This window comes from Clarias gariepinus, chromosome 5 (genome assembly GCF_024256425.1).
Source record: "Clarias gariepinus isolate MV-2021 ecotype Netherlands chromosome 5, CGAR_prim_01v2, whole genome shotgun sequence".
NCBI classification, from domain to species: domain Eukaryota; kingdom Metazoa; phylum Chordata; class Actinopteri; order Siluriformes; family Clariidae; genus Clarias; species Clarias gariepinus.
The window spans coordinates 16,760,451-16,777,591 of record NC_071104.1 but is presented as its reverse complement, the minus strand read 5'-3'; the positions used below and the strand labels follow the sequence as shown (position 1 = coordinate 16,777,591).

Here is a 17,141-nt window from a genome sequence, read left to right as displayed (position 1 = left end):
ATAGACCACCATACACACAAAAGCTGTAGGACTCTCTAAGAGGTATTGTATGTCATTTACAAGTGATACAAGGGACATGACATCACTAACATATACATTTTACTGTGGCCAATTCACATGATCAAAACCAAATTTTATAAAAAAAAAAAAACATAAAAAGTTTCTAACTACAAAAACATAATACCAAAAGCATTAAACATTAACAGAAACTAACTGAAAGCATTTGGGTTTGACCGCCTTTTACCACTGTCATGTGGTTTTATAAGGAAATTGTCTGGAAATTCGTTTTAAGCTTAGTTCCTCTTTGGCTGTTTTATTTGATCTGTTTGATTTGTGTGCAGGTAGTCCAAGAAAATCCCCTCTTTAAAAAAACAATTAATCTAAATTAATCTCTCAATTTTTTTGAATACTTTAGGAAATCAATGAAAATATTTACTTCTAAGACAATGTTGCATAAAACATTGAAAAAACAAACAAACACATTTTTCCCCCTAAAAATCGTTTCATCTTACTTTTATTTATATAGTTATTTCAACAATGGATATTCTCACAAAATCTGGATGTGTATTTAATAACCAAACGTTCTTGTGTAAATGTAAATATCACAATGATTTTTTATAAACAGTAAATGCCATTGTGCTATTTTCCAAGTATATCACACCACCCTGTGGTTAAAATGTATGATAGCAAATCAGTACAATTTAAATCTACATAAACAGACAAATTTAACAACAAAAACAAACAATCTAAAATAAAAAAATATATATTTTAGTTATTTAAAAAAAATAATATATGACAGTTGTTTCCTGTGACTGTTATACTGTTATTCATAAGATGCCTTTACTTTTCGACACTCCATACAAGCAGGCAGACTGGTGTAAGGAAGGATTCAGTATGCATTTACAAACTAGCTTACTTCATTCCTGTGGAATGCAACAGACTATGAAACATTATGGCTGCTTGTAAAACAATCTATGATAAATAAAAGAAAGGTTTTGTCGGTACATTGGTCAGCACTCGCTCTAACAATGATTTCTTTATGTTTCATACATTGGAGGACCTGAAGTCTCAGAAAATTTCTGTCTATATGTCTGTATATCAGTATGTCTGTCCAGCCAGATTTTTGATAGCAAACATTAATATTTTACAGGTTTTCCTATTTCTTTTAATTTCAGAGGTACAATACTTCGGTAATATTTTTACGTGTGTGCTTTTTAGATCAGCTTTTCAGTCTCTGAATTGCCTGTGGTTTTCAATATATGCTATTTTACAGGCTACTCAGACTAAAGTCAATATTTTCAGCATGCCTGTCCATTCTACTCCACCAAACTGAAGGGGTGAAAGGTTATTCGGCACAATCCTGTGAAAGCCTTTGGAAGCTTCTTCCAAAACTCTTTGGCACCTTCTTGTAAATTGTTCATGTTGTCTGATAAAGCTTATGTGTTTTGCTTTCAGTTATGCGAGTCCTTCTGTTGAATAGGCTTAAACCTAGAAGTGGTTTAGCACACCATGGTAGTTGAGGCGCCATAAATGGCTATTTAGAAATTAGAAAAATTTGAAAAGCGAAACTGAATATTTTTTACTGGGATCAGTTATTATTTAGTAAATATTAAATATTTAATAATTAGTTTATATTTTCACCATTAAAATAATAGTCCTGAAGTGGTATAAGCACTGCTAACAAATCCAGTTCACAAATCCTGTTTGTGCCCCTTAAATCACGTCTTATTTTATCAACAGTATAAATCCGAAAATCAACTGGAAAAAGGATGCTTATTTTTCACCTATTTTTCACTACCGTCAGGCTTTTGTAGATTTGCGCATGCGCATTGTACTTGTCTCGAACGTTCTTTTTTTCCTGTGAAAGCGCACTACATATGCCATGGATTCTATGCCTTGAGTAGTGAACTATATCTCTAGTAGTTTGGTTTTGGGGATACGGCCCATATGTGACAGTTCATCACATGACTAGGGCTTGCTTCCTGGTGCGATTAGGAGACCAGCGACGGGCATGAGACAAAAACAAACGTGTTTATCTGAACGAGGTTCAGTGTTGTAGGACAGATACTAATGAGAAAAGACTTCTGCATCGCGCTTTTAAACTGTAGAATTAATTGTATTTGCATTAGGAGAAGTGTGTAAGTTGGTTAGAGTGATAATACTAGCTGAGTTGAATTGTTTTGTCTCTTGGCCCGGTGTGTTTTGATTCACGAGACTGGAAACATGAAACCTCACACCCGAAACCTCTCTCTGCCTTCTGGCCTAACTGTCCTGCTGCTGGGTGAGATCTATAACAAGCTTTATCTGCATTCTTATAATAATAATAATAATAATAATAACACTACTATTACTGTCAATAATAAAGAACAATACTATTTATTACTGTTAGTAATAATATAAAAAAAATCCTTATCAATATTTTAAAACGAATTACTTATTTTTGATGTCAGTATTTTTGCAAACTATGTTTTATAGTTTAGCATATTCTATATATCTTAAGAGAAAAGTCTACTTCAGGATTTCTCACACACCTTATCACCCTGCTATCTGTGGCATCTGCTCTAAAAGCACAATAGGCTCCGCATGTTTTATGTACTAAGTATGATAAAGAAATCAATTTTATTCTGTGCCATTACAGCTGTAACATTATGCCCAAGTTTTTCCAGCGACGTGCTGTCCACCACTTCTGCTCCAACTCCGCCAGAACCTCCCAGTATCCCAGAGACTGGGTCCTACAATGTCACCAACAACGGCACCGCATGCTTGTTGGCCAGCATGGGACTGCAGCTCAACATTACTTACACCTCTCGATCACAGGGCAAGGTATGCACACACTCTGAACCTCAAACCGACGCACAACAACAAACTGATATAAAACTGCCCACCTGTCTACCTTGGAGGAAAGAGAGCAAAGTTTTGCCAGCCTGCAAACTGAGCCACCCCTGCTTGACCCTGGCCCATACTTTTACTTCCATTAAACATTTGCATAACTTTACAGTATGGCCAGATACCTTGAAATGTTATGGGCCATCTTAATGGTCAGTTGCGCTGTGTAACTTATAGGCATGGGAAATATTATTTTTATTATTGTTTTTTTTATATCTCAAACAAAAACTTCCTCACTGATTCTATCCAAGCTAAAGAAATCATTACAGGATTAGGAGGTTCATATTCGCTAGCGGATAATTAGTGCTACACAATATGGACTTGTCTATATTCTAAGAAGTCTAAGGTAATGTACACATAGGTGAGGATGAATGAAGAGTTTGTCAATAAATTAAAGTATTTCTTTTTTTTTTTTTAGTAATTATGAGGTGATAAATAAATATTGGTAAACATCCTCATAATGAGAAAACTTGTGCCATTATTTGGTGTTAACCTAGATAAATATGATTGAATACAAATGGTATATTTAATAATTAAATATAACAATTTAAATTAAAATTGCAATGTGTCAGAAGCATTTTTTTTATTAAATCCTGAAGTATTATTATTATTATTATTATTATTATTATGTTATTCACATGATGTTTTTAGAGAAATAATCAATCTTTTCTGCAAATTCTTTTGTTTATATATACAAATATATATATTTGTTAATTGTAATACTTTGCAAATCCTCTTGTTCCTGTAGGCCGTTCAGGTTATTATAAACTTGCAACCAAACATGACCAATGCCACTGGATCTTGTGAGCCTGACACTGCAACGATCAAACTCATAAATGAGAACACAAATCTGACATTCTTATTTCATTCGGTGAGTTAATTTCCCTGTACTTTCCTTTATTATTTACCCTACATGCTTTCTTGCCACCTAGAGCATGTGTACTTTTCTAAGCACTAATATTCTTCACTCAGTCTAATAGAATTTCAAATGGTGCTTCTTCCTCTCCAGAATTCTTCTACGAATAAGTATTATCTTGGTGGCCTGTCGCTGTCAATCGCCTTGCCAGACATGACTCGTAAGTTGTTATTAAATGATGATTGAAATAGGGATACTAAAGGTTTTATCATTTAATATATTGAATTGGATGTCTTTTCTATCCCTTTCAGAGCCCTTGGTTGTCAGTAACACCAGTCTAGACTACCTTCAAGGAACTTTGGGCTACTCGTACATGTGCCATCAAGAGCTGATTTTGCCTGTTGGCGAGAAATTCTCTCTGAACACGTTCCATCTACGGGTGCAGCCATTCAATGTCAGTGGACAGGAGTTTGGAGCAGGTAGTATTATTTTTATTTCTTATCCTTATAGTTCTTGACCCGCATTTTTTTGCTCAATTGTATTAGGCATTTTAACTACAACTTACATGTATGCCTTTTAAGATAAGATAGGATAAGATAAGATATACATTTATTAGCCCCACAGTGAGAAAAGTTCTACATTACAGCAGCAAAAAAATGTGCAAAATTAAAGTAGAGACAGTACAGTGTTTAAATACAAAAAGGAAAAAAAAAACAATAGTTACACTTTCAATATTGCACAGTTGCACAATGGTGTTATTGCACAGTTGCTACTGCACAAAAATTCAAAATATTGGAACTATATTGTGAGAAATTGTAGCTGTATTTAAGATATTGTAACCATATTGTTAAATTTAAGATATTGTAACAACAGTATATTGTAACAACAGTAACATGTGCGTGTTATGGTGACTTTTATACTGTGCCTTTGATTCTTTCCTACTCAGCTGAAGAGTGTCAGCTGGATAAAGATGACATGCTGATCCCTATCGCTGTGGGTGCTGCTCTTGCTGGCCTTGTTTTGGTCGTGCTTTTGGCCTACCTGATTGGCAGGAAGAGAAGCCATGCTGGCTACCAGACGATTTAAACCTGCTCACATAAGCTTTCAAGCCAGAATATGCAAGCATGGCTAATCGATGGACCCTAGCACGTTAAAGTCACAAGTTTTTTCCTTCCCTGCTCTGACCTCTGCTATTCTCATGCTGCCATTATGCCCACTACCTGAGGTGATCCTGTGAATTCTGGACTTTAAGTTGTATAATAACTGGAATGTAGATTATTAGAAAATATTTAATCTGGTGCTGCTCTTGGTATTCTTTTTGGAGTGGGTGTTACTCGGCATGACTAAAAGGCATACTGTAGGTCTCGAGTAAGCACAAACTAGCAGTAAAACTGACAAGAATTTCTGCTTATGGTGTGTACAATGATATGCTAGAGTTAATTGAAACGGGACCCTAGTGAGAGTCTCAGGCCTGTCCATCATAATAATGGAGCTCAATATTACAAGTAGGAGCATTAACTAAGGAGAATAGCTGCTATAAATTTGTGCTTTATCACCTATGACAGGCAGTACTTAACACTTCCTCTGCCCTTGACATTATTCAGACAGTAAGACAGACTCTGAACTCAGAGCCTTGGAAAAGCCAGACATTAAGTTGCTAAGTTTCTATTGAGGTCAGTCTGCATGCTTGGTTTCTCATACTACAGCACAACAAGTTATTGTAAAAGTGTGGCATTACACTGTGGTAGCCTTGAGTAAATCATACTGAAGCCACTGTAGTTTATACCCAAGGCTGCATTTACTGCACTGAGACCTTTCGCAATACCTCTCAGACCCCATTATTCTCCACTTGAAGGTGCTTCATGCAATAGTAAACTGGTACTTTTCTTTCAAAACTGTCGTTATTTATAAAGCTTACAAGAATAGCATAAATTTGCAGCATGACTGAGTTCTTATGAATTTTTTTTTATACATATAGATGTGTTTGACATAATAGTTGACATAACATAAAAGTTCATGTACAACAAAATTCCCACATTATTAGCAAACTGTAAACCATTTAGTGTTAAACATCTAGACTGCTTACCCATGTAAGAATGTAAGAATGTAAGAAATCTGTGGCCACTCAAATGAGAATTTCTTATATATTAATATTACACTCACAGTATGAAAAGAATGTTAAATTGATATCATTTTCATACTGTGAATATGACTTTTTGATATGAACTTCATTCTGTGTGAAGGACTAAGCAGGATTTATTGCTTAAGAAAGAGTGAGTGTTGCTATTATGAACTCTTATACAATGCACTGGACATATGCATATCTTATCTGCTTCTGTTGATGTGTTTATGGTGTTTTTAATTTGCATCTTGGCCTTAATGTGAAAGGCTTTGGAACAGTGTGTTTTGAATGAGGACAATGTGTTGCAATCCATATCTATCAGTAGAGAGTATGCATATTTACAAATGCAGTGACAAATAAAAGGGAAAAAGTGGTTGAGTGGTATAGTGGCATTTTTTTTTTTTTTTTTTTTTTTTTAGAAATTTACAGTAAAGTACAGTACATGATTATTTTAAATTGGATTAGTCCTGATGTAATATGTTGTCAGTAAGGTTCACTAAATTAGTTGAGAGTCCAACCTTGTACCATTTCATTGCTCATAACTGTTCAAATAAGAAGGAAAACCCTGAATTGAAAGAGAATAGAAATTGTTCACAAGACAACCATAGCATCCACATTTTAATGGAAATCCATCACTGCTCATCACACATAGAATATCACCTTTATAGTTAGGCATGGTGGTGGTAGCATTATATTAAAAGATACCCTTGGCATTGTATTTGCTTTTCTGATTAATGCCCTTCTTAGGTTACTGACCTTTGTTGGATGGCCTTCTAAAGCGGAGACACAGTTGAGTGTGTATTTTTTCAACTTTTAAAGAAGGAGTTTAATGGAGTTCTCTGGCATGTGAAAATTTTGGATAATTTTATGACAAAACTATGATTGATTGTTTATTTTGTAGAACCTTGAAACCAGACTGTTTTAATAGCTTGTTAATCCCCAAACTAATCTCTGTTTTGGAATGCTCTGTAACAGGTGTATTTATATGGCAACATTGTTCACAGGTAGATTTTATTCAAGTAGTAATGCAACTGTAAATGAATTTTGCTCACCCATTACAGCAAAATGGGTGAGCATGCATATAGTCAAAGTTAATAAATTATAGAAATTTTTTTTAAAATAATTTTATCTAAAAACTAAATTGTTTCCCCTTCAGTATTCTGGCATAGGTACATTTCCATCTAAAAGCCTATAGATATAACAGCAGACAGATATCTATCTTTATAGATATTTATAATCACAGTGGTAATCATTCATAGCAAAAATTAATTCTTGTTTTTAAAACAAAAATATGATTTTAGAAAATGAAGGAAAATTAAAAAAAAAACATTTAATGACCTATTAAATTTCTCATGTTGAATTTGCATGAATTAGAATTTTTACAACACGCATTCCACATTCACAGTGTCATTTATACTCCATACTCCAGAGTGAGTAGAATATTGTCACCATTATCTTCCACAATTCTGAGCTTGTATGCGTTCTCGACATAGTTCTCTGAGCTTCATGATCGTTGCCATGGAAAGACTACCAGGCTCCATAAAGATGTTCTGAAGTGAGATAAGTTTACATGTATCAACAGTTGTAACTTTATGCTATAAATGAAATTGTGCTGAATAAAAGTTTAGCTAATAAAATGCTGATGAATCATTCATAACTTTAAACGTATTATCAGTCTACAGTGGCTTGAAAAAGTATTTGTCTCTTCCTAATTTTTTCTCCATATTTGTCACACTTAATTGATTCAGATCATCGAACAAATTTTAATATTACACAAAGTTACACTGAGTAAATACAAAATGCATTTTTTTTTTTATTATTTTATTAAATAAGGTAAAATAGCTGTCCAAACCTGCCTGGCCCTTTGTGAAAAAGTAGTTGCCTGTAAACCTAATACCTGGTTGTGCCACCCTTGGTGACAACAACTGCAATAAAGTTCTTGTGATGACATCTTTCACTGTGGAGAAATTTTTCTATGCAGAATTGTTTAAACTCAGCCACATTGGAGAATTTTCAAGCATGAATGGCCTGTTTAGGGATCTTAATCGGATTTAAGTTCAGACTTTGACTAGGCCACTCCAAAACCTGTTTGTTAGGGTTTTTTTTTTAACTATTCAGGAATGGACTTGATGGTTTGTTTTGAATCATTGTCCTGCTGCATAAACCTAGGTTTGGACATCTTTTTACCATTAACATGATCCGAATCATCAGGCAAATAGTTTTTCACAGCACTGTAAATGTAAAACAACAAAACTGGTGGTTTTAGAATGTCTTTGTCACATTACCTGCATGAACGCATGACAGTTCTCCACAAACTCCCCATGCGTGATCTGTTTGAAACACTCGCAGATGTCTGAAAAATTTCGCGCCTGCAGGATCACTTTCTGGTGATGACGAATCAGTGTGAGGGCCACGCGGAACAGGATCTTGGAGCCCTCATAGAACAGGCAGTCCCATATTCTCAGCACTGTCTGGCAAGATAATACCACAGTGTTCGCGGGTATGATCCACTTTAGAAACAGGCCCTTATTCATTGATGATTATTTGATTGAATTTAATTTGAAATGGCGATGGTAACAAAATGATCAAATGAAAGATCAAAGCATATCTACAGATCCCTCCTCACCTCCATGGGAAGGACATCAATGTAAAGGCAAATAAACCACCTTGAGACCACCAGGCCCCACATGACATTGTGTTGAGTCATAGTCTGCCACACTGCAGGCACCTTAGACTTCACCAGCTCTCCAAGAACCTCCTGGTCTGTCTTTAGCCCCAGCATGGCTGGCGTATAGTAATCTAGGTTACAGATGTGATTATTTCACATTATTATTTAATCATTGGGCATTATTACTGGTTGCAATAAACACTGACAAAGAAGCTTGACACATATTAAAAGACTTGGGGGGTGGGTGATTCAGTACAATTTAAGAAAATCTAAACAGGGTCAAATAAATTTAACAAAATTACAATTCAGATTATGTAAATGTTTTATAAATAGCTGTCTGTTTAACTTAAATTTGTTATTAAAATTGTTAGAAATAAAAGAAGACAAACACTCAGATGAAAGTAATTCAGGACTTATTTACCTATATTTTAGTTTTTTTTTAATTTTCAGAGCAGTTGTATGAAAAAAGTTGTTTTTGTGCTGTTTGTTTTTATCTTTGTACTAATGTTATTCTAGAGAGGTGTGCATTGCTTGCCCAGCAGGGGGCACCGCTTTCCTTGTCAGCTAGCTGTTAAACACAAGCCCCTTTACTCGTTTACTCTCGTACGTTTACTCTCTAAAGAGTCATTTTTGTTTAGAAAAGTAAAAAAAAAAACATCTGTCTGGAGTTTCAAAAACTGTCTAATCCCTTTACATGCAGGTATTGCAGTCAGTTGTTTACTCTCTAAAGAGAGTAAACGTTTACTCTCTAAAGAGTCATTTTTGTTTAGAAAAGTAAAAAAAAAAAACCATCTGTCTGGAGTTTCAAAAACTGTCTAATCCCTTTACATGCAGGTATTGCAGTCAGTTGGCGTCAGTAGGTGTTAATAACCGTAGTTATACAAGTTTTACCACAAGGTTGCTGCGGTAGATGATGATCATGATTCATGATTGCAATATTTAATACTTCAGCTTTCCATTTGCATTACAATAATGCAAGGTTTTGGTGCATCTCTGAAATAAAATAAACTACTACGAAAAAGAAAACATTCTCAATGCTGTTCACATCACATGCCTTACAGGCAATAGAGTATGCAGGAGTTTATGTCCTTAGTTTGCTGACTGGTTATATAAAATGTTGCCATTTTTATGGCCCGGTCTTTGTAGAAAGGGTCAGTGAATAGGTTTCTAAACAGCTTACTACAGTATCTACCAAGTTAAGTTTGAACTAGCAGCAGTAGAGGAGTTTGGAGATTTGATCCATTTCTTAAAACTACATTTGTTCTGCTTTGCTTTCTGTAGCAGTTATGAAAACTCTTTCTTTCATTATAAGGTTAATTGGCGTTCCCAAATTGTTCTGCAATAGATAGGCACCCTGTCCAGGATGTACCCCGTCTAGTGTCTAAATCTCCTGGGATATGCTCCAGACCCTGTATAAAGGATAATGCGATATATACTATAGATGATGAACGAATTAATAAAAAAATATTAAAAATGTCTGATTAAGTTAATTTGCATCTTGACAAATGGCTGGAATGGCTGTATACTCTGACTAAATTGATCTTAGCTTTAAGGGATAAAAACAAATCACTGACCAGGTAAGATTCTACTCAGCAAAGCATCCATTAACCAGAAGGATTTTTCTTCATCTTTAGTTATAATAAGGAGGTATCCTGCAATAAAGTTCATCCCCTTGAAAACAGAAAAAATGTGAATTGACACTACAAATATTTGCAGAAGAACAAGTTCAGCAAAATTTTTAACTGCGCAAATATTGTCAAAGCTGTTAGCTAGTTAAATAAATGACTATTGACTAATGACTATTATTATAACTAAGAATAATGTACATACTGTCTTAAATGCAACTAATTAAGCAAAAATAAGAAGAAGATGAAGAATATATCTTGGGGAATAATGTGTCAGTGTGCTTGTATTGTACCTGACAGTATCCAACATCCTTGTTATGGTGTCCATATGCCAGTAGAACATTATATAGAGCCTTCAGTAAACAAGACTGGGAGGAGTCATGAAACTGAATGTTGTCTGGGAAAGTTCTGTGCAAGTCTGAAAGGTGACATGACCATGTAAGTGTTGGCTTCAAATAAGAAAAAAACTCTTGGCTGACTGTAACAAGTTTACACATCTAGAAATAAAAAAGCATGAGACTGACCAGTGCATATTGTCTCCTCCAGCATGGGGTCATGGTGACCCTTCAGGAGAGAGTGGTAATAACCACAGTTCATCTGCAGATGCTGCTGGGCTCCACTGGCAGCCATCCAGATCAGAGTACGGTGTTCGTTGGGAACACCTTTCCTCACATACCTCTTCACTGCCAATAATCAACATTCAGTGACACAATAATGAGATATACTGTGTATATGTGACAAAGATTAAATTGTGATAATAAAATAGTGGTCAGTGTGGAGGTGTAGCAAGGCCACCTTTTATATTCTTATCCATTTTTGTGTTTTCTTGTAGAAGCCTTGACCACTTTTCTGATCTTCTGGCAAGCACTGGTATATACTCAGTCATCATTTCCTCATAGGTTTCTGAGTTAAGATCTTTAGAATGCTCAAATCCATACTTGTCAACTCTAGAGAATGGAAAATAAGTTTAGTTAAACTTTAAAAATAAAAAAATGTTTTAGAAAAATGACATGCATATGCGAATTATTTATTATAAATATTTTACAGGCCAAAACTGAAACAGAACGAGAGTAAACAAAGAAATGTAAAGAGGGAAGGATTATCACAAAAAAAGAGAAGTAATGCAAAAAGAGAAAAGGTATCCCAAAAGAAAAATAGATACTGATGTTTCCAGCTAAGGATGAAATTATAAGGGAAAAAGAGTTTTACCAAAACTGAACACAAGGTATAATGTTAGGGACCTGGCAGGTTAGGACAGATAGAAACAAATACAAAAACAAGACCAACAAAAAAAAAAAAAAAAAAAGATCTGTTAGGTTGAACATAAATCAAGAATAATAATTTATATACGTTTTTAGACATTAGTTCATTCAGAACAATGATATACGAGGACAGGGGTAGCTCAATGGTTAAGGCACTGAGCTGCTAATCAGAAGGTCCTAGGTTTACACCCTAACAGTAACAGGTTGCCACTGTTGGTCCCTTGAGGATTCAACTGCTCAGGGGTAAAATGAGATACAAATATGGATAAGAGTATCTGTTAAATGTCATAAATGATAGGTAAACTGATATATTGTCAATAACAACAACGGGCCGTCCCAAATTATAACAAACAACTCAGATAAAAACCTTCCTCGACAATTTAAAAAATAATAATATTGAAAGGGGCAACAATAGAGCAATGGCTAACTGTGATCACCTGACATACAGGTGATACTGCCTCTTACCGCTCAAAAAAGATCAAAGGATCTAAATGATACAATATAATAATAAAAAAAAACTACCTCGGGTTTCTGTTTGAAATGCCACCTTCAGCAGAGTCATAATCCACCGGGAGATTCATGTCCATGTTCACTTCAACCACACTTCACTTTTCCACGCTCTACTTCATTAGGCTCGCATAAAACCTCTACATACCTGGTGTATAGTTACATAAACCCCGCCCTTCATGCAAATGAGCAGTAAAACACTTACAGTAGACACACTGCTCTGGATAGGGACATTATTAAGCCTTATGTGTAGTGCACGTGTGTGGAAATGCACACTTGGGATTCAACCGACATATACATACAAACTCATCAATTATGATCTAAAAGTCCATACAAGCACATTTAGCATTAGATCACACGCTGGGGTATATTTTGCTTATTTTTATTTTAGAAGAGAAGGATAAATAATAGAAAAAAAGACAGTTTCTGCCAGTAGATGGCGCTGTCAACTTACTATACCTTATGTAAAACACGAACATTTTTGCGTATCGCCTATGAACTTACAATGACTTAAAACTATATATATATATATATATATATATATATATATATATATGCTATATATATATATATATATATATATATATATATATATATGCTATATATATATATATATATATATAAATGCTATATATGATATATATATATATGCTATATATGATATATATATATATATATATATATAGTTTTAAGTCACTATATATGATATATATATATATATATATATGCTATATATGCTATATATGCTATATATATATATATATATATATATATATATATAAAACATATATATATATATATATATATAGCATATATATATATATAGCATATATATATATATATATATATATATATATATATCATATATAGCATTTATGCTATATATATATATATATATATATATATATATAGTTTTAAGTCATTGTAAGTAGTTTTTCAACTAATAAAACATCATGCCGATCACTTTCACTTATACACTTATACATTTGCATTAAAACAGAGAATATATGTATACTTAAGTTTGCGTGCGTGTTCATTAGAAACTTCCACATTCCTGCACTAAGTGTAGATAAAATTTGCAAACAGGACTTTTAAAGGTTACAGTTTCAGCCAATCACAGAGGACGCAATGACGTATGCGGAAGTAACTTCTGTTTTCTGTCGGCTGAGCACGGAAGATATTTATTGCAATTAGATTATTTTTATATTATCAGTTGAAGGAATAAAAATGCCGTTTACTTAACCTTTTTTTTAATAAGTTTAAAATTTTGAAGAGATTAGTTGTATTGATTTTTTTTTAAGCTAGCTCTCTACCGTGTCTAGGAGGATGGAGCGATCATCGGGTGAGATCGGATTAAACATAACTTCTCTTTGATCTTTAGACGTAGTTGCATCACAACCTGCTCTACTTTGTATCGAAGAAAGGTGGCGTTCAAAAATGTCTGCTGGTTGTAATATAACAATAGTCAGAGCTTTATAATTTACAAGCTATTGTATAGCCTAAATTTGGTTATTACTGTAGTATTAATTCCACGTTTGTAATTGAACTTCACTTTTCTTTCATATAGCATGTATTAGTATTAGATCCGTACATTAAATTTACTTAATGTGTGTGTCTAGCAGCTACAGGCACAGTCATTTTAACCATAAATAAACATGATATACGTTACAGTATAACATCCCTGTATACCATGTTTATTTAATGTTAAAATTACTGCACATGTATCTGTTAGACACACATTAAAACTGGGTTGAATTCTTACCTGCCATGTGGAAGGCTCGGGTGTAATTCCCACCCAATGCCCAAGCTTGTGCAATGCCGGATAAAATGGGAGGTTTGCTTCAGTAAGCGCATCCGGTGTGAAAAAAAACAACAACAAAAATAAAAAATCTGTGCAAAGTTTTGTGTGGAGCAGATAGTCCACTTTGTTGGACCCCCGATGGGAGCAGCCGAAAGCCTAAAAACATTAAAACTCTGTAAGGATTAAATTAAGTTCTGATTTCTTTCCAGATGTGGCAGTAATTGAGAACATTGGGAAATTGCCATCAGATGTGTTTGAAGGAACAGTAAGCACTAAGTTTTTTTCATTTTTTAAAACTAATCATACACTATATGATAAAAAGTATGTGGACAGCTGACCATCACAACCAGATATGCTTGTTAAACATCCTGCTTTCCAATTCATCCTAAAGATGTTTAGTGGGGTGAGGTCAGACCTTGGGCAAATCAAGCTCTCAAACATCAACATCAGCAAACTATGTCTTTATGTACCTGTGCACAAGAGCATTTTCATGCTTGAACGTCTTTAGTTCCAGTGAAGGTAAATTGTAATGCTAGGGATACAATTCTATGCAGTGGTGAGATCCTGTACAAATTTGTTGAGGGCCCATATATTGTAATGGTCAGGTTTTTGTTTGCCTTTGTCACTTGTATGTATGTTTATTGTATAACAAAAACTTGTTTAGTTTGACTACAAACCTGGTAGCATTTTTAATTGTTCCAGTGTCATGAGATTCTGCTTCATCTTGAAGGAAAGCATAGAGCAGTAGACGTGGCTGAAAACTACCAGGTGAGATGGGCACGGCATGTAGTTTTTAATTTTGCACTGCAACACTGAACATATTTTACCATGCATAACTCATAATATCTGCTAATTCAACAGAAATTTCAACGAGCTGGGATAAACCTGGACTGGAAAGCTGTTCAGGATATTATTAGGCTGTTGTCATTTAATTTTAGGTAAAGTATACCTGAATGTCTTAAAAATCCAGGTAGACTTATTATATGTATGCCATCAACCTCATAAACATGAGATTGAGGAAAATACACATGTTAGGGAAATACACTTGCTCATGATTTTCTCAGCAAGTAGTGATTTTTGTTTCCTTGAGTTTTGTTAGGCAGAATTTCATGCTCGTACTCTACAGTGGTTACTAAACATGAACCAAAGCCTTTTTGGTGCTTGTAACAAGTTGTGTAAGCATTCTGTGTGTTTGCTGACCTTTTCTGCAATTGTAATTTGTTGTAGATCAGCTGCAAAGACTAATCTCACTGCAGATGGCCTGGTCACTAAATTAGGAGAGTGTAGTTCTAAATGGTCCAAATCGGCTTTACAAGTCATGCACCAGCTGTGGACTGAACATGGCTCTCTTGTACAAGCACATCAGGAGGTGCATACTGTGGCCAGCATCGGACAGGTAGGTTTCTGCTTAAATCACATAATAATACCCTTATACCTGGCGTCTCAAACTCGAGTTCTTCCTAGGCAACATCAGCATTAAATGGGTCTGTAAAGCACCATGAACTTTATTGATTAACACCAGTTATCTTAGACACTTAAAGTAGGTCTCTTCTATGTAACCCAAAATACTATTAAACTGCATGGACGAGAATGTGATAAAATTAATTATATTAATTAAAAACCTAAGACAGATAAATTTTCAATGTCTGAAATATCTTACATGTACATGTATCATTTTAAGAAATAGGTTGATGAAGAACTCTGCTAAGAACTCCTTTGTCTCGTGTCAAGCTTGTGTTTGCACTTTTTCAGCCTTTTTTAATTTGGTTAGTAGGTTTCTACACTGACATTTATCATTTTGAGTCGATCGTTGAAGCTAAAGGTCTCTCTAGATCTAAATCTCTTGAATCTAGATATTACTAGCCTGAAATTCAAATGCTGAGTCCTAGGTACTACTTCCTTGAGATTGACACATATACCCTGTAGTATAATCTGTTGTCCTTTTGTAAAAGACAAATTTTGTTTTATCTGTTTACTTATAGCTGGTGGATATCCAGTGGAAGCTGGGCATGGCTGTGAGCTCTGACACATGTCGCTCGCTCAACTCCCCGTACATCTCTGTCCTGATGAAAGTTGCAGACACATCTGGAGAAATTTCTTACAAGTCTTTTGAAATGACAGTTCTTCAGTTCCAGGTTTGCTTAAAATTACTTTCATTCCTAAATGCCATTCAGTTGATGTGGGCAGACTAATATGATTTACACCAGTCTTTTTTCTTTTTATTTATTAAAAAACAAAACAAAACAGAACTTCTACAGACAGTTCAAAGAAATTGCCTCTGTTCTGGAAACTGTGTAGGAGTTCAGCGCCAATGGTTCAGCGCCAAACCATTTCTATTCCAGTCTGTAGCCTTTCAGTATTTACTGATTGTTTACATTTAAGCTCTTTTGAAATGTATGTTTGATATGTGACTAACCCATACTTAAGTATTTGCCATAAAACTTATTTCATGTTAAATGTGATTTTCAAAATGATTTGTTATAAACACTGAATAATCTGTAAATCTAACTTGACCTTAAAAATTAAAATGTATAGATGAACGCATGTAAATGTCCAGTTTAAAAAGAAAATGGTTAATAAAGGCAAATGATTTGATGTAGTAATTACTAATTTATACTGTTATTATTAAAACACTATTACTGGTGTTAGTTAATAGCATGCATCATATTGTCTTATTTATCTTGTTTTTAAGCTCATTAAAGTAAGATTTACAAATAAATTAGCTTTTGCACCTAAATACATTTGCTAATAGTTTTAATGTAGTTCTTGGAACACTGAATTTGTAGGATGTACTAAATATGCTTTTAGATTAAAACCAGAGGCCTGATTTATGATTGGAATGATGGAATAAGATGTTAATATCCAGATAATGATTTGTTGTTTTTATGTTTTAAAGTTGTCATACCCAAAGAGAGAACTCTTGCAGTGTGGTAAGCCACACAACCACAGGGTGGCCTCGATGGGGTTACATGTCTTGCATATTTTATCTATTTCTGGGAGTAAGAGAGCTTGCATCCATGGCATCTTGTTACATGCAGGGCATCAGTAGCATTCTGAGCTAAGTATGCTTTCTATGTTTTAGGAAACAAAAACAAATCTTTTTAATGAATTAAATATGTCTGGATCATATCAGTTGTATCATTGGTAATAGACATAAGAATATTTCCTACTTTAATCAGCAAACTCAATGTATCTAACATATATAACATATCCTGCAATTACATTTTCCCCCTTTTTGACTGGCTACGTTGTCCATCGCAACATGCTTTATATTTCATCTGTATGCACCAGCAAAACAGGAACAGTGCAAATTAAGAAACAACAATTTATCTCCTATCACCTCCCCTATTCAACTCTATTCAGTGAATATTGGTTTAATTTTTCCACTGATTATCTAACAAATAAATATTGTTG

At 34.3% G+C, this 17,141-nt stretch overlaps 3 protein-coding genes across 3 annotated transcripts; 2 read left to right on the top strand and 1 right to left on the bottom strand.

The window, feature by feature from the left end:
• The first annotated feature begins 1,977 nt into the window (after positions 1-1,977).
• Positions 1,978-6,237, top strand: lamp1b (lysosomal associated membrane protein 1b). Its single transcript, XM_053495856.1, has 6 exons — positions 1,978-2,281; positions 2,639-2,823; positions 3,635-3,757; positions 3,896-3,962; positions 4,054-4,221; positions 4,689-6,237. Exons 1-6 carry the CDS (start codon positions 2,224-2,226, stop codon positions 4,826-4,828), a joined length of 741 nt encoding a protein of 246 aa, XP_053351831.1. The 5' UTR covers positions 1,978-2,223; the 3' UTR covers positions 4,829-6,237.
• A 182-nt stretch (positions 6,238-6,419) lies between these two features.
• grtp1b (growth hormone regulated TBC protein 1b) lies at positions 6,420-12,027 on the bottom strand. Its single transcript, XM_053495849.1, has 8 exons — positions 11,942-12,027; positions 10,953-11,104; positions 10,682-10,840; positions 10,451-10,575; positions 10,107-10,203; positions 8,491-8,663; positions 8,150-8,335; positions 6,420-7,414 (listed from the first exon to the last, which is right to left on the bottom strand). The coding sequence occupies exons 1-8, from the start codon at positions 12,004-12,006 to the stop codon at positions 7,316-7,318; spliced, it is 1,056 nt and encodes a 351-aa protein (XP_053351824.1). The 5' UTR covers positions 12,007-12,027; the 3' UTR covers positions 6,420-7,315.
• Positions 12,028-13,059: 1,032 nt separating this feature from the next.
• Positions 13,060-16,446, top strand: commd6 (COMM domain containing 6). The gene is made up of 7 exons (XM_053495850.1): positions 13,060-13,268; positions 13,937-13,992; positions 14,430-14,495; positions 14,589-14,665; positions 14,955-15,123; positions 15,710-15,862; positions 15,975-16,446. Exons 1-7 carry the CDS (start codon positions 13,253-13,255, stop codon positions 16,023-16,025), a joined length of 588 nt encoding a protein of 195 aa, XP_053351825.1. The 5' UTR covers positions 13,060-13,252; the 3' UTR covers positions 16,026-16,446.
• Positions 16,447-17,141: the final 695 nt, after the last annotated feature.